At 55.9% G+C, this 20,903-nt stretch overlaps 1 protein-coding gene and 1 non-coding gene across 3 annotated transcripts in view; both read left to right on the top strand.

Annotated features, from left to right (window-relative positions):
* The window catches only part of AP2A2 (adaptor related protein complex 2 subunit alpha 2), an 85,110-nt gene that overhangs the window by 36,889 nt on the left and 27,318 nt on the right, over window positions 1-20,903 (top strand). For both annotated transcript variants that reach the window (XM_058690086.1, XM_058690085.1), the window contains exons 2-4: window positions 4,016-4,084; window positions 16,109-16,251; window positions 17,867-18,060. In XM_058690086.1, coding sequence (XP_058546069.1) covers window positions 4,016-4,084; window positions 16,109-16,251; window positions 17,867-18,060 — 406 coding nt within the window. The remainder of the gene's footprint in view (window positions 1-4,015; window positions 4,085-16,108; window positions 16,252-17,866; window positions 18,061-20,903) is intronic.
* Window positions 9,198-9,322, top strand: LOC131488982 (U6atac minor spliceosomal RNA). The gene has a single exon (XR_009250358.1). It is a non-coding gene; the product is annotated as a U6atac minor spliceosomal RNA (small nuclear RNA).

Here is a 20,903-nt window from a genome sequence, read left to right as displayed (position 1 = left end):
TTTGCTCTTGACTCCGAGGCCATTCTTCGTTTGTGGAACCATGTTTCTACTTCCCGTTTACCCGATACCTGAATGTTTCTAGTGGATTTTGGATATTTTCTCGGTTTTTCTTGCCGTCTCTCAGCTGGCTTTGAAACAGTGCTCTGATGTCGGTGCACCGTTGGAGCGTCTTTCTGCGGCCCTTGCGCAGTTCCAGGCGAGAGCGTTCTGCTCGTTCCCCTTTGTTCCTAGAGTTTCTTTGTGCGGAGTTGACGCCAGCACTTTCCCGCGGCTTATTTTTCCGTGAACTTCGTTTCCGAGCCGTGGGAGGAGGCACGGGCCAGGGCGGGGCTCCATCGGCAGGCACCCCCCCCCCCCCCCCAGCCCCACCTGGCGGCTGCTCCCCGCGGACCTTCCCTCTCTGTGTCACCCGGGGTGTGACGCAGTGCGGACTCTCCCGTCTTGGCTGCGGCCCCCTGGGTGCTCCCGCCCCGCTCTCTGGTCTGGCTGAACCCCCCTCCCCCCACCCCGTTCTTCTCTCTGCCTTGTCCCGCACAGGTGCACCGTGTGGCGTCCGTGGTGTCCGTGGCTTTCCTTTTGAGGGGGTGTGTGTTCAGAGAGGTAAAGGAACTCCCCCTTGGTCACAGAGGGAACAGAGACCGCTCGCGGACTCCAGCCTCCCACGCCTGCCTCTGGAGCCCACTCGTGGCGTTTGCTTGTGCCTTTCCTCCAGGAGAGCCCTCGCCTGCCCTGATTGAGCAAAAAATGTGTACTTCTGTGTTTGTTGTAAATTGGCTGTTTTATTTGTTATTATTTTTATTTATTATTTTTAAAAATTTTATTTTGGAGACAGTGTGAGTGTGAGCAGGGGAGGGGGCAGAGGTGGGGAGAGAGGGAGAGAGAGAGAGGGAGAGAGAGAGAGGGAGAGGGGGAGGGAGAGAGAGGGAGAGGGAGAGAGGGAGAGGGAGAGAGAGAGAGAGGGAGAGGGGGAGGGAGAGAGGGAGAGGGAGAGAGAGAGGGAAAGAGAGAGGGGGAGAGGGAGAGAGGGAGAGAGACGGAGAGGGAGAGAGGGAGAGAGGGAGAGGGAGAGAGAGAGGGAGAGAGAGGGAGAGGGAGAGAGAGAGGGAGAGGGGGAGAGAGGGAGAGGGGGAGAGAGGGAGAGAGAGGGAGAGGGGGAGAGGGAGAGAGGAAGAGGGAGAGAGAGAGGGAGAGAGGGAGAGGGGGAGGGAGGGAGAGGGGGAGAGGGAGAGAGAGAAGGTCAAGCAGGCTCCACACTCAGCCGTGGGGCTCAATTCTCCAACCCTGGGATCCCGACCTGAGCCAAAACCGAGAGTCAGACATTCAACCGACTGAGCTACCCAGGCGCCCCTAGATTGGCCACTTAAAACAAAACAAAACAAACTTTGGATAAAAAGCTGTAGCTTCCGCCCTGGCCTGGTCTTGCTCTGTGGACGGAGCGTGGTTTTACTGTTTGCTTCTGTTTCTCCTGGCGGTGACCCTTATAACTCTATGTGCCTTTAGTTTTATTTTGTGATTTTCCAATCTTGGGTAATCTCTGCAGGTTTTATGAAAGCTGATTTAGCTCATCTCGCGTTACTGCTTCTTTCCACCGTCTCCCCGTCTTCGGACTGTCTGCACAACATGGGTTTCTGCCACTCAGGGGGCCTCTTCTCCTGTAGGGCTTGCGGAGGCGGAGTGGCACACGTCCCAGAGAGAGCACGGAGACAGATTCCCGTCCACCTCGTGAGCAGCACAAACGCACACGTGCACACACACAGCCACAGGCGTGCACATACACGCATACACGGGTGCACACTCCCACCCAGGCACACATACAGGCACACGGAAACAGGTGTGTGCCCCCACACAGGAGCACGCCTGCGTGCTCACACAAACACAGGTGTGCATGCACACACAGGCACACTCGGTGCACGCTTAGGCTGGGCTGTGTCAGGCTGCCTGCAGGCGCTGGGTATGAAGCAGGCGGCTACCAAGATAGCATTTTCACGGCCGTTTCAGCCAGGTCCAGAAAGCTTACTTCAGCAAAATAACACTAAGGATGACTTCCCTGCCGCCCTGGGCCATTAAGCCTACTGCTCTGGCGGGTACCCCCCGACTCTTCAGGGCTGCGCCTTATCTTTAAATTTTTTTTTTTTAATCTTTATTTTTGAGAGAGAGAGAGAGAGAGAGAGCGAGCGTGAGCAGGGAAGGTGCAGAGAGAGAGGGAGACAGAATCCGAAGCAGGCTCTGAGCTGTCAGCACAGAGCCCGATGTGGGGTCGAACTCACGAACCGTGAGATCATGACCTGAGCCGAAGTCAGACGCTCAACCGACTGAGCCTCCCAGGCGCCCCTGGCTGTGCCTTATCTTAACTGTTGTGATCGACTCTGGCCTGCATGACATCGGGGCTGCTGAGGGGGGCTGGACGCCCCTTCCCAGCCTGTCTGCCTCCCTGTTTCCCCAGAGCTCACTGTGCTGTGCTTGTCCTGTTAAAGGTCTCCAGCCCCCACCGCTGCCTGGAACGGTGGCTCCCTGAGGGTAGGAAGTGTTGTTTTGACCTACGTCTGTCTGTCTGTCTGTCTCGGTACCTCGAACAGTGCCTGGTGAGTGAGCCTGCCTCGTGGCCCTGTCCTGACCAGTTGCTCCATAGGGGCTTTCTAGGGTAGGATTGGCTTAAAGCAGTGTTCCTTTAATCTGGCAGATGGGAAGCCCTACCTAATAGCAAATTAGCAGTAAAAGATAAATGATGTTCTGGGAGCGTCCTGGAGAGAGGGAGGCCGCCTTGCTGGAGGAGGTGACAGACTTTCCACAAGGGGAGGCAGAGCAGGTGGACAGCATTTCTGGAGGAGGACGCAGGCGAGCGCAATGTCTGGGCATCTGTGAGCGTGGGGGTGGTACTTGTCCCAGCGGCTGCTTTCCTTTCCTCTCCCGCTGCACGCTGTCGCTAAAGCAAGGACTCGCCTGGAGAGGGTCTTTGATAGTAAACTGGTGATGGCTTTCACAGAGTGATGGGCATTTACACAGATGTGTTTCCACATACAACTCACTGTGTCCTGTGTGATGAATCGTTTCTTCCATTTTTACGGTACTTGTCAAGATTTGTAGCCCTTAGGAAGTGTCCTACACTCTCGAAGCCTCGGTTTCCACATTCGGTCGAGGTGGAGCAAAACCGTGCATGGTCTGTTCTCCATTCCATGGCCGACATGCTGCATACACACAAATATTTGTTGGATTGAGTCCAATTTAGCAACAGATGTAGAATTTAGCAAGTTTGACTGTCGTGTATATGATGTACTTTCCATCTCTTTTGCATATAATGGAGAAAACTTACCAGACTTCATTGCATGTGGTAAAAGATTTATCAGATTTTGTAGTTTGGTGAATTTCATAGGGAAAGAAAATCGGAAGCTGCTGAAAGGATTAAAACTTTATACTTTCAAAAATTATCCATGGCAATAACAGTCAATTTTAGGAGTTAACTATTAACTGTGGAAAATGTTCAGGTATTTTGAGTGCTTACAGTTCCAGAACTGTGGCAGAAGATGGGATTAAAAATGGTGCTGTAGGGGTGCCTGGGTGGCTCAGTCGATTGAAAGTCTGACTCTTGATTTTGGCTCAGGTCATGATCCCAGCATTGTGGGATCCAGCCCCACGTCCGGCTCTGTGCTGAGTGTAGAGTCTGCTTAAGATTCTCTCTCTCCCTCCCTTGGCCCCTCTTCGGTCTCTAAAATAAAGTTAATAATAAAAAATAAAGTAACAATGGTGCTGTAGATCCCTTCGGTTTTTAGAGTGGCTGCTTTCCTGTGTGGTGCTTATGGACTCACCCTGCTTTGACCTGGGACAGCCCGTGTCAGGGCCCCAGCTTCTGTCCCAGTTGCCTCCCTACTGGTTTTGGCTGCCGGCAGTGTGGTTCTTTCTTTGCCTCCTAAAAGCAGTGATTTTTGCCTTTAATTCTGAGGTGTTGGTCTTGTCGGGGAACAGATGTTTGCTCAGAAGTAGGTTAAAGTAAATGCATTTGTGTTCTTTCTTTTTTTAGGCAAAAGTAAAGAAGCAGAGATAAAGAGAATAAACAAAGAACTGGCAAACATTAGATCAAAATTTAAAGGTAAGTGTGTTCAGTCTTTTTCATGAAATGTCCTTTTGTAGATCTTCTGGAGCGGGGCCTCGTCTTCTAATGCCTTTTAACTCTTTCCTCTTCGAATCAAAGTTCTGGGTTAGCACAGTTACTCCTGTGGCTCTGCTGGAATTAAGACGTGCTCAGGGTCAGGCCATTGGTTGCTCCTGAGTTGTCTGAGAACTTGTGTGGAAGGGATGGGGTGGAGGGGCCCCTCCCGGGACCCAGCCTCCTCCTGAAGAGCAGCTCCTTCCACTCCTGGACTTCACTCCTTCAGGTCTGGGAGTGGTGACCCAGACAGACCCAGTGCGGTGTGGGCTCAAAGCGTGAATCTCAAGGGGCGCCTGGGTGGCGCAGTCGGTTAAGCGTCCGACTTCAGCCAGGTCACGATCTCGCGGTCCGTGAGTTCGAGCCCCGCGTCAGGCTCTGGGCTGATGGCTCGGAGCCTGGAGCCTGTTTCCGATTCTGTGTCTCCCTCTCTCTCTGCCCCTCCCCCGTTCATGCTCTGTCTCTCTCTGTCCCAAAAATAAATAAAAAAATGTTGAAAAAAAAAATTAAAAAAAAAAAAAAAAAAAGCGTGAATCTCAAAGAAGTGCTCTACCCGAGGCCTCTCATCGTTTCAGTATGACAGTTATCTGGGCACTTCCTGTACCAAAGTGTTTCTGGCTTTGTGAACCAGTCACGAGCCACATCGCCCAGCCACTCAGGTGGTGGCTCTCTGTAGGCCAGCACGTCTGGAGCGCACCTCCCTGGGCGCCCGCACCTTGAGGGGCTGTAAAGTGCAGATGGTCGGTACTGAGGACACGTTTGTGAAAGGCTGGCTGATCCGTTAAGACTTACTTTCTCAGTGAATTTTTCCAGGTTTGACATCTGGTTCACGTGGCTGAGCAGACTTTAGCCATGAGAGTGGCTGGAATTGCCCGGGAACAGTGAATACAGGAGAGGCTGGGACTGAAGCCAAGGAGCTGGGGCGGGGTGGGGTGTGTGTGGGGGACACAGAATTTCTAGGAATGGGTGGCTTCTCAGGGCTTGAGGATGGGTATCCTGTGTTATCAAGGGATGCAAACTAGTGGACTTCCAGTATTTCCCTGTGGAGCCCTAGGGAAAGGATTATGTTTTCGTATTTTGAATTAGGCCTGAGGATCTTCTAGAAGGTCTGTGAAACTCCTGAAATTGCACATGAAAAGGTTTGCTGTTTCACACACACATGTGCGTGCATATACGTGTATAGGGTACGTGTGTATGTTTGGGGAGGTCTATAACTTTCATCGCTTAAGTTTTTTTTATTTAGTTGTCTTTGTTAAGATTTTATTTTTTTATTAAAAAAATTTGTTTTACATGTTTTTATTTATTTTTGAAGGAGAGCGAGACAGAGCATGAGCCGGGGAGGAGCAGAGAGAGAGAGGAAGACATAGAATTTGAAGCAGGATCTGGGCTCTGAGCTATCAGCACAGAGCCTGATGCGGGGCTCGAACTCATGAACTGTGAGATCATGACCTGAGCCAAAGTCGGATGCTCAACCGACTGAGCCACCCAGGCGCCCCAAGATTTTATTTTTTTAGAGCAGTTTTAGGTTCACAGCAAAATCGAGGAAGGTACGGAGATTTCCCATACACCCCTGCCCCCACACCTGCACAGCCTCCCCACTGTCGACACCCCACCAGGCAGCTGAGGAACCTACGTGAACACGTCATCATCACCCAAAGTCCACAGTTGATGTCATGGGTCATTCTGGGGGCTGTACATTCTGTGTGTTTGGACAAACGAGTGATGACACATATCCATCACTGCAGTATCGTACAGAGTTGTTTCATTGCCCCCAAAATCTCTTGTGCTCTACCTGTTTATCCTTTCCTTCCCCCCGGCCCCTGGCAACCACTGATCTTTTTACCGTCTCCATAGTTTTGCCTTTTCCAGAATGTCATAGAATTGGAATTATACAGTATGTAGCCTTTTCAGATTGGCTTCTTTTACTTAGTAAGGTGCCTTTAAGATTCCTTCTTTCCACGGCTTCCTAGCTCGTTTCTTTTCGGTGCCAAATAATATTTCCTCGCCTGGACATCTCGCAGTTTATTTATCTGTCCACCCGCTGAAGGACATCTTGATGGCGTCCGGGCTTTGTCAGTTGTGAATATAGCTGCTGGGATTATAAACAAAGCTGCCGCGAATGTCCCGTGAGCCCGCGTTGCGTGGACGTAGGTCTTCGGCTCCCGCGGGAAATACCGGGGAGCGGGGCTTCTGTGTCGCGTGGCAATGGCGTGTGGAGTTTTCTCAGCAGCCACCAGACTGTCTCCCAAAGCGGCCGCCCCACTTCCCATTCCCACCAGCGACAAACGAGGGTTCCCGTCGCCCTGTGTCCTCGCCAGCACTGGGTGACGTCGCCGTTCTGGCTTTGGGCCGCTCCAGTGGGTGTGTGGAGGGATCTCACGACTGTTTTGATGTGCGTTTCCCTCCTGCCACGTGACGTGGAGCATCGTTCCGTGGGTCCGTTTGCCGTCTGTGCCACATGGTGAGGGGTTTGTAACTTTCACTGCATCCTAAAGGCACTGTCACATGGTGGTTAAGAGTAAGGTTGCCCTGACCACCTGCAGACAGTGTCCTTGGTCTGATGCTTTACAAGGTGTGCTGCCTTGTCAAGTTACTTACCCTTCCCCGTGTCTTTTCTCAGCTTTCCCGTGGGCTACTGATGATCATTTCAGGCTGGATTCTCCGTGAATCAGGCCCTGAGCTAGGCTTGGAGGGCTGAGGATTTATGAGAGGAGCATCTGTGAGCAGGGAAGGGAGGGAGAGGGCTAGAGGCGGGCAGGGGAGGCCCATTCGGGAGCTTTGACATGAAGATTGCCTGTCAGGGGCATCTGGCGTGGGGTGGGCATGGCCGGGCCCTTGTCCCCCCGCCTCGCGCAGCTGTGGCTCGAAGCCAAGGAAGGCAGTCCCTGAGGAAGCTGACCCTTTGAGGTCCCCACGCTCTTGGCAGCCCCAGTCCTTCACTGAAGGGAGGGTCCGTGTCTGCTGCAGTAATTATATCTATACGTGGAACTAAGCGTAAAGTGCTCTATGGAGAGTGAGTGCCTATAAACGTTAATCGTGTTGTTATTAAAAACGGGTTCATGGCCCTTCGGATGGTACGTCTTCAGACTTTCTGTATAAATGTTTGGGGGCAAACAAGCCTTGTATTGTTTCTTCTGTCTTCATGCCTGCCTAAGCTAAGCTGTCCTAGGGAGGGAAGGAGGTTCCCTCTCCCCTGTGAAGCGGTTGGCATTATTGAGTATGTGTGCACCTTGCATAGTAACAGATAATAGAAAACCTACCCTTTGTCCTCAGAAATGTGCACCCTGGGGGGCTTCTGAGTCCAGTTGTGGCAGATTAGCTAACATACGTCTGTACCATATGGTGGAAATATAATACAAGTCACTAATGCACACATACATATAATTCTAAATTTTCTAGTAGCAACACTAAAAAAAAAGTAAAAAACAGACGAAACTCATTTTAGGAGCACCTGGCTGGCTCAGTTGGTGGAGCGTGTGACTCTTGACCTTGGGGTCATGAGTTTGAGCCCCAGATTGAGTGTAGAGATTATTAAAAAAAAAACAACAAATGAAACTTCACAAAAACCTAGTTTTAATATGTTTTATTTATTGTAATATGCCTAAAATAGTATCATTGCAACATGCAGTCAATAGAAAAAGTTACCTCTTTTTCTAAAGAGATATCGTACGTCTTTTTCATACCACGTCTTCGAATTCTGGTGTGTATTTTACACTTCCAGCACACTCCACACTCCACGCAGACCAGCCACACTTCAAGTGCTCAGTAGCCACACGTGGCTAGAAGCTGCAAGTTGGACGGTGCTGACTTCGGATACACTGTTAAAAAAAGTCTTGAGGGGTTGCCTGGGTGGCTCAGTTGGTTAAGTGTCAGGCTCTGGATTTCAACTCGAGTCAGTCTCACAGGCCTGAGATTGAGCCCTGCGTCCCAAACCCTGCTTGGGATTCTCTCTTGGAAGCATCATAGATAACAAGAAACAAGGAGAGTTTCTGGACCTTCTCCAGGAGGCGGAGAGTGTCCACATAAGCAAGTACAGCACACCGCTGTTTGTGCCTCGAGAGCGTTTGCTGATCCCAAAGAAAGAACCGTGAAACAGACATTAATGTGACCATGGAAGTCAAGAGGGTGGTTATCTGTCAGGGTGGCTTTGCCCTCCAGGGGACATTTGCAACACCTGGAGACCGGGTCCTTTGTCACCACCTGGGAGGGGGGTGCGTTACTGCCATCTAGTGGGTGGAGGGCAGGGAAGCTGCTTACACGCTACAGCACATACAACAGCCCCCCCCACCCAGAGCCATCGGCCTGAGATGTCGACATGCCGAAGTTGAGCAACCCTGGTCTAGGAGAAGAATCAAAGCCCGGAGCCCACGAGAAGTGGAGACCCTTTTTGCTTTACACGGAGACTTTCAAGGCAGTGCCCTAAGGGCAGGAGTGGACTGGACGCGAGCCAGCCCTGTCACAGGTGTGCAGTGGGGCTTTGGACACCTCGAACTTTATACTCGGGTTAAGGTAAGAAAAGCAGTCCCCCGGAGGAGGACATTGTCATTGCAGGCCACAGATGACGCCTAGGATTTTCACACACGTAGTCCAGCATATGGTCACAGATAACCAGGCACGGAGGGAGTCAAGGTGGCGTGAGCGGGAATCAGCAGAGACCACGGGAACAGACTCACGGAGAGCTCTGATACCAGATTCAGATGGCAGTAAAGGGGTAGGTGTGCCATTTTTAAAGAGATAAAGGCACCCTTGAAATTTGTAGCAGGAAACTTGGGTGCGAAAGGTGGCGTAGCGGAATTTGAAATGTTAGAGCAAATGGAAATCCCAGAACTGAAACCTGCAGAAACCAAAGTGAAGAACTCTGGATTTCACAGCAGACATGGTTGAAGAGAGAGTTGGTGTTCTGAACAATAGGAACAAAGCGGGTCCTGAATAGCGAACAGGGGACAGGACAGTGGGCGAGAGGTAAAGGGATGTGGTGGTCAAGTCTCAAAGGTTTAGTTGGCGTCCCAGAAGGAAAAGAGAGAGAATGTGGCAGCTTTTAAGAGTGCACGAAGTTGTGTTGTGCGAGAGGAGAGAAGTTCGCTGTCCCCTTGATGGGGATGGAGGGGGCCCTTGGGCCTGGCAGCACGCTTACCGTTAGGCTGTGCCACCTGCTTCGTGGCATCTGACCGTCATTGGTTTTTTTCCCCTAAATCCTTTAAAGTCTAATTCCTAATTCTATCTTTCTAGATTTTGTATATTAAGAATTTATTTTCTGATTTCAGTACGTTGTGAAATATCTTCAAAATTTTGGTGAATTTGTGTGTCTTAAAAAACAAGGAATGAGTGAAATTGGCCAGACTGCAGGCTCCACACACACAGGTGGCGTGAATGAGGTGCACACCTAGACGCGTTCTGCGGGGACGCAGAGATCACAAGTCACGGGCAGGGGAGCTGTGCTGGCAGCCGACTTGGCACGCGGCAGATCGGAAGCCTGGCCCCGTGCTGGAGAACAGCCAGTGGAAGACTGCCCGGCAAGAGTGTCTTCTAAGACTGAAGCTGGAACGGAGCTTCTTCAGACAAAAATGGAGAGAGTTTCCCGTGAGGAAAAGGGAATTCCAAAGGATATACTTGAGGCCAGAAGCAGAGAATCCCAGATGCAAGGTCAGAGGGGCAGAAGACGAGGAAAGACGTGGCGGCCACGGAGGTGACCGCACGCTCGCTGCGCACGATAGCACCTTGTGCGGTTACAGATACACGTGGAAGCAGGTAGATGAGAAGTGATACAATGTGACGGTCCTGAGAACGTCGGGAAGTTGCATCTGTAATCCGAAACCCTGCCACCGAGAAGGCTGGAGGCCGGTGGTCTCACTGGTGGGCTCTGTCATTTGAGGAAGGATGTGGGGCTTGGTCATGTGATGTGGCCGGTGGGACGTAGACCACGACTGTGCGCCACTTTGAGACCTAACCTCGAGGAGGGTTGCTTGTCTCTACTTGCCCCTTCGGGGGCCTTCCCATCCCCTCCTTGGGAAGGATGTGCTTTGGGTGCTGCTGGGCTGAGAGAAGGAGAGGCGCCCTGTGCGGGCCTAGATCCCGCTTGTGGCTGGAGGCCACCCCTGCTGAGTCTAGGCTGACCTGCAGACTCGTGAGCGAGAAGGTGGTGCTTGTTGTGTGAGCCTCCCGGGTCTGGGGTGGATTGGGGTAGTTACTGTGACATCAGCCGGCACGCTCCACCTCGAGACCTCTGGGAAGCAGCTGCTGTGGTACCCTTCGCGGAGACATCACGCTTGCTTGTTACTGACTGTCCGCAGGGGTGTACCACATGGCATCCGCTAACTTGCTACGTAACCACTGGGTGTCCACCACGGTCTGGGGTGCACAGCTGAATGAGGACGTTCCCATAAAGGGGGGCGCCTGGGTGGCTCAGTCGGTTAAGTGTCCGATTTAGGCTCAGGTCACGATCTCACGGTTTATGAGTTCGAGCCCTGTGTCGGACTCTGTGCTGTCATCACAGAGCCCTCTTTGGATCCCCCCCTCCTCCCTCCCCCCGCCCCTCCCCCGCTTGCACTGTCCCCCAAATAAAGAAAACATTAAAAAAAAGCTCCCATAAAGAACTTAGGTTATTGTAGGTATAGAAAGACTTAAGTAAAGCACAGCTTTTTATGGAGGAAGCGCGAAAGCTCTCGGCAAGGGGGCGTCACGCCGGCTCCCGACGGGCTGGCCGCACCCCCCCCCCCCCCCCACCCCGTCCTCGCCAGTGTTCTCCCGTGCTTTATGCCTTTCTTCCTGGTGTATTTGACAGGAATGGTTTAAAAGTTGGCTTTATGGGATGTGTTTTACTTGCAATGAAATTTACTTAAGCGTGCACTTTGAATTTTGGAAGGTGCATGTATTCGTGCAGCCGCCGCCACAAACGACACAGAACATTCCGCCGCCCTACATTTTCCCTGTGTCCCCGTGTACTCGGCCACCTTCGTCAGCCCCCAGCGGCCACCAGTCTGCCGTGTGTCACGGTAGCTTTGCTGTTTCTTGAAACCCACGTGAAAGGGATTGGGTGGCGCGAGGTCTCTTCAGCTGAGCACGGTGCGCCCAGGGCACGCGCGTGTGCCAGTGGCCCGCGAGCGCTTCTGCACCGCCGTGCACTCGCCCGCGCTTGCCTGTGAGGCCGAGGCTGTGGTGAGCACTCCCGCTGGGCACACACCCTGGGCCCGCGGCAGGGGGCCTTTCGCTGTTTTCGGGGGCAGCTGTGCACGTGTCGCTCCTGCCAGCCGGTGGGAGCGGTCCCAGTTCCTCCACGTTTTTGCCGGCAGTTGGCACGGTTGATCTTGTGAGTTTTGGTTACGGTGGGGGGGCGTGTAGTGGAACCTTCCTGTGGTTTTAATTTGCATCTCCCTTTTTCTAACCACTGAAATCAGTAAGCATTACAGAGAGTGGAGGAAACGCCTCGGGTCCGTGGGGACTCGGGGGCGAAGAGTGGATTCTCCGGTGTGGGCATCTGTCAGTTCATGGAGGAGGCAGGCAGAATGGCGTGGGGGCGAGGGAAGAATACCGTCAGGGTGCAGACGCAAGGAAGGGCCATGTCCATCCTGGTCTTTCCACCTCTTTGATCGCAAGATACTTGTCGAGCACCGGTGTCTGTGAGAGAAAACAGTGGGAAAGGGCCACAGCTCAGAAACTGTCCGGAAGAGTCTGCTTCCTGGGACTCAGATGCTATGCCCGCAACCACACGGGCTCTGGCTGGCATCTTATTTGTCAGGTGGGAACATGTTTCTTGGTGAGATAGGGTCGTACTCGGGCGGCCAAGCTCAGACCTCCTCACAGTGGGCCAGGCGCCCTTGCCCTACTTTATGTGACTGCCCACGTGATCCCCCCGGTGGAGGCTGAGGGTTTGGAAACCTGTGTGTCCCGGGCCACGTCTCCATTTAGCACAAGAGCCCTGCCCTTAAGGCACAAATGACAGATTCGTGTCAGCCTGAGGCCCGTTGGGGTCAGAGGTAAAACTGATAGGCATCTTTCTCCTGTCCCTTAAGAGTGGTTATCTTGGACGAATGTTGGCCGTCGCCACTGTCGAATGAGACAGGATAGGCCCTGAAAAGCATGAGCGACTGAGGGTGTTTTAGGTTGATCGGTGCTGGGACATGGCAGGGACAGAGCCGGCAGGGACACAACAGTGTGGTTGGAGGGGGTGCACGTGGGGAGCACCGCTGTGTGGGTACGCAGGGCTGACCTGGCTCTGACCCAGACACTAAGCCACTGTCAGGGTGCCTGCCCTCCAGCCCAGCGCCTGAGGAGGAGGGAGCATGTTTGTCCCCGCGTCTGGGTGCACTGGCGACTCACTCTCCAGTCTTGGGTCTTACTGCTTAATATCTTCTTACAGAAGGACCAGGTTTTTGTCACCCTCAGATAGACCTTGTTTCACATTTCACGTTCTGAAATTGGCATGAGTCTTAAGAGCCAGTGATACAGGGTCGTCCTAAGCCTCACATCGTCTCAGGCAGTGCTAAGCCGTGATGTGGTGTCCCGCTTCATTTCTGGAAGGGCCCACCGAGGAGGGGGCCGTAGACAAGTTGGGGGTCTCGGGCACAGACTGGATCCTGATCGTCAGTCAGGATGTGTGGCCTGTTTCCCACCTCCCCTCTTCTCTGGTCTTCAGGGAACGTGGGGACGTGGGCCACCCCCTTTCAGGCACGAGACGTGCAGTTTGACAGTTTGAAATTACTGGAATAAAGACACAGTTCTAGCCCGCCCTGAAACTAACATTGTGAGGATCACCTCAGTCTGGTCTGGTCCGAGTGAAACCACACCAGCTTGGAGGGACGGTCACTGGGAGGAACTCCTGAGTTCTGGTGAGGGTGACTGCAAGGCCCAAGGTATGGCCTCTCGGGCCCAAGGAGAGCCCCCAGGAGGACAGATCTGCAGGCCCCTCCTTGGAGCAAGGGGGTAGCTCAGCCCCCGGAGAGAGAGAAGGCAGCTGGTTTGGCCGGGCCAGGGCACGGGCCATCAGGAACTCTCAGAGGGCGGCGACCCACCTCGGGCAGGCCGGTAGCGTGGGGCTGCAGAGGGGATCCGGATGATGGCGTGGGCACCGGGGTCACCTTGAGAGGGCCGTGAGAAGGTTATGGCCATGGTGGGGCCCTGAATTCACTGTGGGACCTCGGAGCCCCTCCAGTCCTCACCCCAAACTGCAGGAGGGCCCCTTCTGCAGCTGTGGCACCGCCCCCCCCCCCCCCCCCCCCCCCCAGCGGCCCTGTACTGAGACAGCCACGAGGGAGAGGCGAGCAGAGGGCTCTGCCCCGGGCCGTTCGTGGAGGTGCGCTCGGAACTGACAGGTGGCATGGGGACACTGTGTCCAGCCAGCGAGTTCTGTCCTTGGGAGATGGACTCGGTCTCCTCAAGAACGGAGAGGATGCGGGGCTACCCATGTGGCCGCCCTGCCCGGGCCTTGCTCCTGAGGTGGGTGGGTGCTGGGTGCTGGGAACGTGCGGGTGGACGCAGGCGGGGCCAGCAAGCACACTCTTTGTTGAGGGAAACAAAGCATCTGGGCTGCGGAGTGAGCAGAGCTCTTTGTTTTTGAGGCCGCTCAGGAGACTGAAGTGCACCCGTGTCTCCTTCCTTGCCCGTGAGGGCCGGCAGGGCCGCCGTGGTGTACCTCTTGAGCCGGGAGGGGACCCGGTCCCTGAGTCTGCAGCCCTTGTAGCTGCTCCTGGGAAGGCTGGTGGTTGGACACTTGCCAGAGAAAGCACTGGAGTCACCGTGGGCCCCGAGACGGCGGGGCAGCGGCAGCCAGTGCTCCCCAGACCGCACGAAGCCCACGGGACCCTCCCCCCGCCCCAGCCAGACTCCAGCGTACGTGTGGGAAGTGAGAGTGCTTCCCTCCCGTCCGCACCGCCCTCCACGACAGGACCCAAGGTGGGGGCGGTCCATGGAAAGGAGAGGCTTCCCCACGGGTCACTCTTGAGTAGGTGAGGAGCCCCTGAGAGCCGGTGGGGCTGGACTGGGCAGATGCCTGGGGGAGGCACGTAGGCATAATGTGAGCCCCGCTCTCTTGGGGCTGTCGTTTCTTTCCCGATCACGCCGGGCCTGTGGTACGGTCGGGCGTCTCCCTGCTGGTTCCCCTTGGGAGAGCCACCCTCTCACTGGGGGCGGGGCTCTGGCTTCAGGCAGGGTGGCGTGCCGGACTGCCCTCTGGGCTGGCACCCAGGTTCGTCCCCACTCTCTGCAGTACCTTGTGAGTTCCCGAAGCTGCCTTCTGGGCACTGGCCGTTACTGTACATCATAGCCACGCACCGGGGCCAGGAGGTGCCTGGTTATTCTTGTCTTAGTGACGGCCCTGCTGTAAGTCTCCTGGCATCCGGGAGGGCTGTAGGAGGGACCCTGTGTCCGAGGTCCTGCAGGAGCAGAAACCAGTAAGGGGTTTCAGGGAAGGAGCCCCCAGGTGCTTCTGTGGCCGTCTCCACAGAGCTCAGTCTGACCGAGCTGTTCTCTCTCTTTGGATGCTGCTGTGTTTTCCTTTAAGATGTGCTCTGAGTAGCAGAGACCTGTCTCCAGGAGGTGAGAGGAGGTAGGGTGGTACCTTAGGCTTGGTTGTCAGAGGAGGCTTCCGGAAGGTGATGGAATCCGGGTGGGCAGGAGATGGGAGATCGGTGCTGCTTGCCCTGGGCTGCATGTGCTGAGCCTACAGACTCTTTCCCACAGCAGATGGGGGGTGTCCCATCCAGAGCTGGGCTCCCCGGGTGCGGGGAGCGGATGAGCCAGTGGGGGCTGGCGGTGGTGGAGGAACCAGGCCTGGGCTCCTTTTATACTCTTAGGTCATTACATTGTATATCAGTTTATTGGTGAAAAGGGAGGGTTTCTCAGAACGTCTCAAGGTGAGGTGACCAGCTGGCTGGCTGACATGTGATTGTCCCCCTGGGAAGTCTTGGGGGAGGCCTTCCAGACCGCTGTCCGTGGTCAGCCAGTGCTTGTTGGCCCACGAGCACGAGGGTCCCGACTTGTGAGGCCAGTGCTGTCCCCGAGTCCCCTTCAGCCCTCGCATGTCCCACACGGGTCCTTCACACTGTGACAGCAGTGTCACTGGGAGACCCAGCTCAGAAAGATGACCGATCTCTCTAGTTGTCACCTCTGCAGTCCGCTAGTGGTGGGCTCTAAGGAAAACTGTGTCCTCGTCCGGCGAATTGAGAACTTCGATCCTTAAAATGGCGCAGGGTGGTCTTTTCTATTTTTTTTTAATGTTTATTTATTTTTGAGACAATGCGAGAGACAGAGTGCAGGCAGGGGAGGGGCAGACAGAGGGAGACACAGAATCGGAAGCAGGCTCCGGGCCTTGAGCCGTCAGCCCAGAGCCCGACGTGGGGCTCGAACTCACGAACTGCGAGATCATGACCTGAGCCGAAGTTGGACGCTTAACCACCAGAGCCACTCGGGCGCCCTTGGGTGGTCTTTTTTAAATAGCAGTTTGTGTTCTGCCAGTGATGTGTCTCGAACCCGCCTCGTCATGATGTCTCGTGAGGTGCTCATTTGCGCTGTGTTTAGGGTGAAGACATGGTTCCTCTGGCCCTGTCGTGTGTGACTTCCGCGGGTGGGTGCTTTGTCCTAAAACTGAAGTGAAGGGGGGTCATTTAGAGCATCCTCATCCACCTGCGGGAAAGAACTTATTTAAAAGACCGACTTGCTGACTCCAGGGGCCCTGGCAGGGCTGGTTGGTCCCAGGGAGGCCCCCTGGGGCCTGGCCTGCCCAGGGCTGTCGGTGGGGGGCTGTGGGGGGGGGGGGGCAGAGCTCTTGATGTAAGGATTCTGGCTTCGGTTTCTGAGGGAAGCCGCACCCTTGGGTTCTCCCGTGCATCACCCGGTCTGGAAACGTCACCTGTCACCCGCACTCGTGTTCAGCACCGTGGTGCCCCGTGTGCGGTGGAAGGCGGGCCCGCGCCCTGCTGTCCAGCTCCTGCCGACGACTTCCCTGCCCTCCCACTTCACCCACTTTTTCTGTAGGTGACAAGGCTCTCGATGGCTACAGTAAAAAGAAGTACGTCTGCAAGTTGCTGTTCATCTTCCTCCTGGGTCATGACATTGACTTTGGGCACATGGAGGCCGTGAACCTGCTGAGCTCCAACAGATACACGGAGAAGCAGATCGTGAGTGTCGCCGGAGGGGGGCGGGGGTCGGGGTAGGGCTGGCATCCAGGACACCGGAGGCGGCCCCAGGGCCCCCCTCCCCTCCAGGAGGCAATCTTGCCCATGGAAGGGCCTTTTCTCCTGGACAGTGTTCTTCTGATTTGGAGGCCGTTTCTTTCCTCGCTCTTTCTTTCCAGCTCCCCTGCAGCCGAGACTTCCTGTGGGTCTAGATGGATGCTGCAGGGAGCCAGGCTGGGGTGTCTGGGGCGGGCCTGCTTCCTGCCCCAGAGTGTCTGGCTAACTCACCGGCACGGACACCCCCCCCCCCCCCCCCATGGTCCCTGTACAACTTTCCCTTTCTGGCAAGGCCGCCACACCCCCGCGGCAGAAGAGCTGGAGCTGCTCCTGGGTGTGCCCTTGCCCTGCTTCCCGCTCCCAGTGCCCTTCCAGATGGCGCTGGCACCTGGGCCCCTGAAGCCCTCTCCGGCTTTGTAGCTTTAGCCCTGTAGCTCCTCAGAGTAGCAATATTTTTATGTTTTCCCCAGTGTTGCAAAGTTAACAGTTTCCTCTGTCCGAAAATTTAACTTGCAGGAAGTAAAATAACAAAAAACCAAGAAACCCTAGACCCCCCCAGGAATGTCATGAAGTATTGGTATTTACCTGATAAGAATTTGGGTGTCTGCCACGGACCAAGCAGTCTGCTGGGAGGCCCCTGGGGACATAGGGACCAAAAGCAGATGTGGGCCCTGCCCTTGTTCAGTGAGGAGATGGCATCATACAGTTCGTAAATGGAGAATTATAGCTGTGGCCAGTGGCCAGGGCAGAAGGTGTGGAGAGCTTTCTGGGGCCCTGAGAGGGGCTGGCCAGTAGGGAAGGTCCTCCAAGGAGGGCATCCTGAGTGGGGACAGAAGGACGAGGACTTAACTGGGGGATGAGGGCAGACAGAGCCAGTAGCGCCCAGCTGGGCTCACGCTGAAGGGGCAGCGGTGGCTGGAGGGGAGACGGGGGAGGTGGGCTTGTGGGTGGGGCCTTTCTCCCAAGGCCAACAGGAAGCTGCACAGGAGTTTCACCTGCACGGTCAGTGATGAGATGAGTCTCGAGAGGGTCACTGTGTCCCCTGCATGGGGGGAGTGCGGACGGCAGGGGTGACATGGGCTGGAGTTCGGCCAGTGGTGAGGGTGCAGAGACAGATCAAGAGAGAGGGTGAGGTCGGAGTGAGCAGGGTTTCGGGAACTCATCATGGTTTCTTGGGGCCTTCCAATCAGGGTCCTTTCCGCCCTGTTCAGGACAGTGGTGAGTCCACATTGCTCACACGTGGTACCATGGATAGGTGAGTGGGATGGGAGGTGGGACTGGGGACCGAGGCGACTGGTTCCCATAGGGACGTCTAAGTGCCTCTTGGGTGCGTCCCTCAGGACTGTCTTATGGCAGAGCCGGAAGCAGGGACTTTGCCTCTTTAACGACACTGGTGCTTTCATCAGAGTGCAGAGGAACCCTCTGTAGCGCGACCCCTTCTGCAGGACACTGGGCAGTGGAGGCGTCGGGAGGCAGGCCCAAGGCTGGACGCTTGTGCCTTGTTGTCCGTGTCGACCCAGGTCGTCACGAGCTCTCTGTCCTCTTGTCTCTCCGGAACCAGGGCTACCTCTTCATCTCTGTGCTGGTGAACTCCAACAGCGAGCTGATCCGGCTCATCAACAACGCCATCAAGAACGACCTGGCCAGTCGGAACCCCACCTTCATGGGCCTGGCCCTGCACTGCATCGCCAATGTGGGCAGCCGAGAGATGGCCGAGGCGTTTGCTGGGGAGATTCCGAAAATCCTCGTCGCTGGGTATGTGTCCCGTGACTTGTCGGAAGTGCGTGTGTCTCTCGCGTTAAGTGAACCGAACATGCAGCTACTTAGAGGATTTCTAGGGTGAGTTCGTCTCCCTGTCTTAGGCAGCGGGGCAACCATACGTGTAGGTGCCTGGCGAAGTCCCGTCACGCCTTTCCTGCCCCAGTACCGCCGGGGTTTGGAAGAGCATGGAAGAAGGGCCCTGCCGGCTGCAACCAACTGACAAGGGCCCGGCCTCCCACGCGGCTGCCGAAGAAGGAGTGCGTCGTCCTGGGTTGTGGCGCAGCACCCCTTCTCGCCCTTTCTCCAGAGTGTCACTGAGGAAAAGTTCAAGCACAGAAGTCTTAGAGACCTACCCCCACCCCTTTTGATTTGGAGAGGGGCCACGTGGGGCAGAGTAGGCCGCTCTGGAAGGGTGCCACGGGGCATGGCAGAGGCAGGGTCCTGCGTTCGTGTTCCCGGACTCTGCTGAGCTGGGGAACTGACCCAGGGCCCACACCCTGGTGACACATCTGGCTCAACAAGGGCCCCAGGCCCGGGCACTTCGTCGGGACCAAGCTCTTCCAGGATGGCCGGCAGTGCGGACAGAGGCCATGGCGCTCTGGATGCCGGGACACCGCCCCAAACCCTGTGGCACACGGACGCTCCTCCTCGAGGCTCAGCTGTGCCTCCGGGGCGAGCCCTGGGCTGCACCAGTGACCAGAAGGGCTGTGGCCACACAAGCCCCGGAGGAGTGTCTGTCCGAGGCGTGTGCCACCAGAGGGAGATGGAGAGGCCAGGCCGGAAGCAAGTCCCCACGGGAAGGGGGGCGGGGCACTCACAGACACACGCCGGGAGCAGGTCACTCACTGGAAGGACAGCAGAGCCGAGGAAGCAGGTGGGGAGCCGAGACGACACTCCACGTCTGCCGATGAGAGCTGTGGGGCATGGTGGCCGCCCTGAGTGCAAACTAAGACAGAAGAGACTCGAGGGACTTGATGTGAGCAGAGTGACCCTGACGGGGCGTTCGGGTCCGGACCCCACCGGGGTGGGTGTGGGTTCAGGGCCGCACGGCACCTTGTTTTCCTCACTCGTTAGGGCTGCACCAGCTTGGGCAAGGCCTTCCCTGAACCCCTTTCCCTGCTCTGGCTGCCGCCTGGCCCTTTCCCTGTTCCTGGCGCACACCGGGGAACACGTCTGCGCCCTGCCTGCCTCCGCCCGCAGAAGGCAGGCTCCTGGGGGCTGAGGTTTCTGTCTGCTGTGGCCATTGCTTTATTTCCAGCGTTTTGACCTATACCTGGTACACAGTAAGTGCTTGAAAAATGCCTGTTGGACGAGTGTGACGTAAAACAGAGATAATCTCTGGAGAGCATTCAGATGGCAATTGAAGAACGCTTTCCTGAAGTAAAGGACGGACCGCACCTACAGTGAAAGGGCACAGGGGGCGCACGGCGAAGCCCAGCGTGGACGGGACGGGGGAGAATCCTGCTCCGGGAAGACAGTTGAGCCGTGCCTGCGAGTTTCACGGCCTAGGGGACCTGGCGCAGTCATGCCCACCCCACTGGATTACCTGTCAGAATCGAGGTCACAGACAAGCCTACACCAAGAGGCTCAGGCCGCGTGGTACCCACGAGCCCTATTCGAACGCCATTCCCAGCTCTTGAACGTGCAGTTAACCCACGGGCAGCTCAAGGTGAAGGGCTCAGGCTGGAGACGGCCAGAGACGGACTGAGGCATTGCAGGGGTGGCAGATGCAGAGGAGGTTGTCAACAGTCAAATAACTGCACTGGAGTTGGCACGTTGGGGGCGGGACGGCGGCCCCCAGCAGGCGTTCAGGAAGCGAGGGTGCCGGGCACTGGGCCGTGGGCCCGAGATAGAACTGACACAGAGCGGGCAGTGGCCTCCCCGGCCTGCCCAGGGGTGTTGGATGCCGTACTTCCCTCTCCTCGAATGTGCTTCTGGTGCGGGTCCCGGGGGCAGGAAGGCCCTCCCGTGCGAGCACGGAAACGCAGTGGTGACTTGGGGCGGCTCTGCCATAAGGCCTGCGGGGTGTGCTGCCTGCTCCTTGTGAGGGTGGTGTGGGGCCAGAGAGGGCCAGGGACGGACTGCTCCCCCGGGGCAGTAGAATCCTACGGGGTTTCTGTGAAGGCAGTTTCTCCCGGGGGTGGAATGGGGAGCAGCTTGAGGGTTTCTTGTGTTGGGCTGGATTTAGGGCCAAGAAAGCTATGAGGCAGGTAAATGGTGACGACGGCCCCCAAGCCTCCTCTCCCCTCCACGTGGAGCAGGAGCCCCCACTGCTTCCACCGTCGCCCTGCCGTGTTCTTTTTCAGACGGCCTCCACTGGGCTGTTCCTTGGTGGGCGGCTCAGCGGAATGTGGCTGGGGTTTGGTGGGGAGGAGGGATAAACAGCCCTGGGGACGTTCTCTGCCCGCCGCCAGCATTAAAACCGGAGCAGGAAACCCTCCAGATGTCCCTCTCTCTCCTGGGCTGTCTGCAGTCGTTCTGACCTAGCTTCTCAGTGTTTGCTGTGCTCCAGGGACCCCGGGCTCTGTGGCTCAGTGGCTACTTTTCACAGTCAACCACACGAAGGGGCAGGAGGGCATTTGAATCCCTGCCTCTGCTGTCCCAGCACAGAGAGAAGCAGGGGGTGGGGTGCTTCACAAGGGTACCCGACAGGGGTTTTGGACACGGGAGGAAATCGCCGGGGGCGTTTTGTGGCAGTGCAAGGCTCTCTGTTCTTTCTGTTTTGATTGTATGTTGTTCACTGAGTTTTGAAAAAAATACCGTGATCCAAGCAGAGAGGAGCATGAGTTGAACATGGTCAGTCTTGCATAGCCAAGGTCTCATTCAGCAGTTGGGAA

Source organism: Neofelis nebulosa, chromosome 10 (assembly GCF_028018385.1).
Source record: "Neofelis nebulosa isolate mNeoNeb1 chromosome 10, mNeoNeb1.pri, whole genome shotgun sequence".
Classification (NCBI taxonomy): Eukaryota; Metazoa; Chordata; class Mammalia; order Carnivora; family Felidae; genus Neofelis; species Neofelis nebulosa.
Note: the sequence above shows the minus strand (reverse complement) of the source record. Positions and strands in the feature narration are given on the sequence as shown.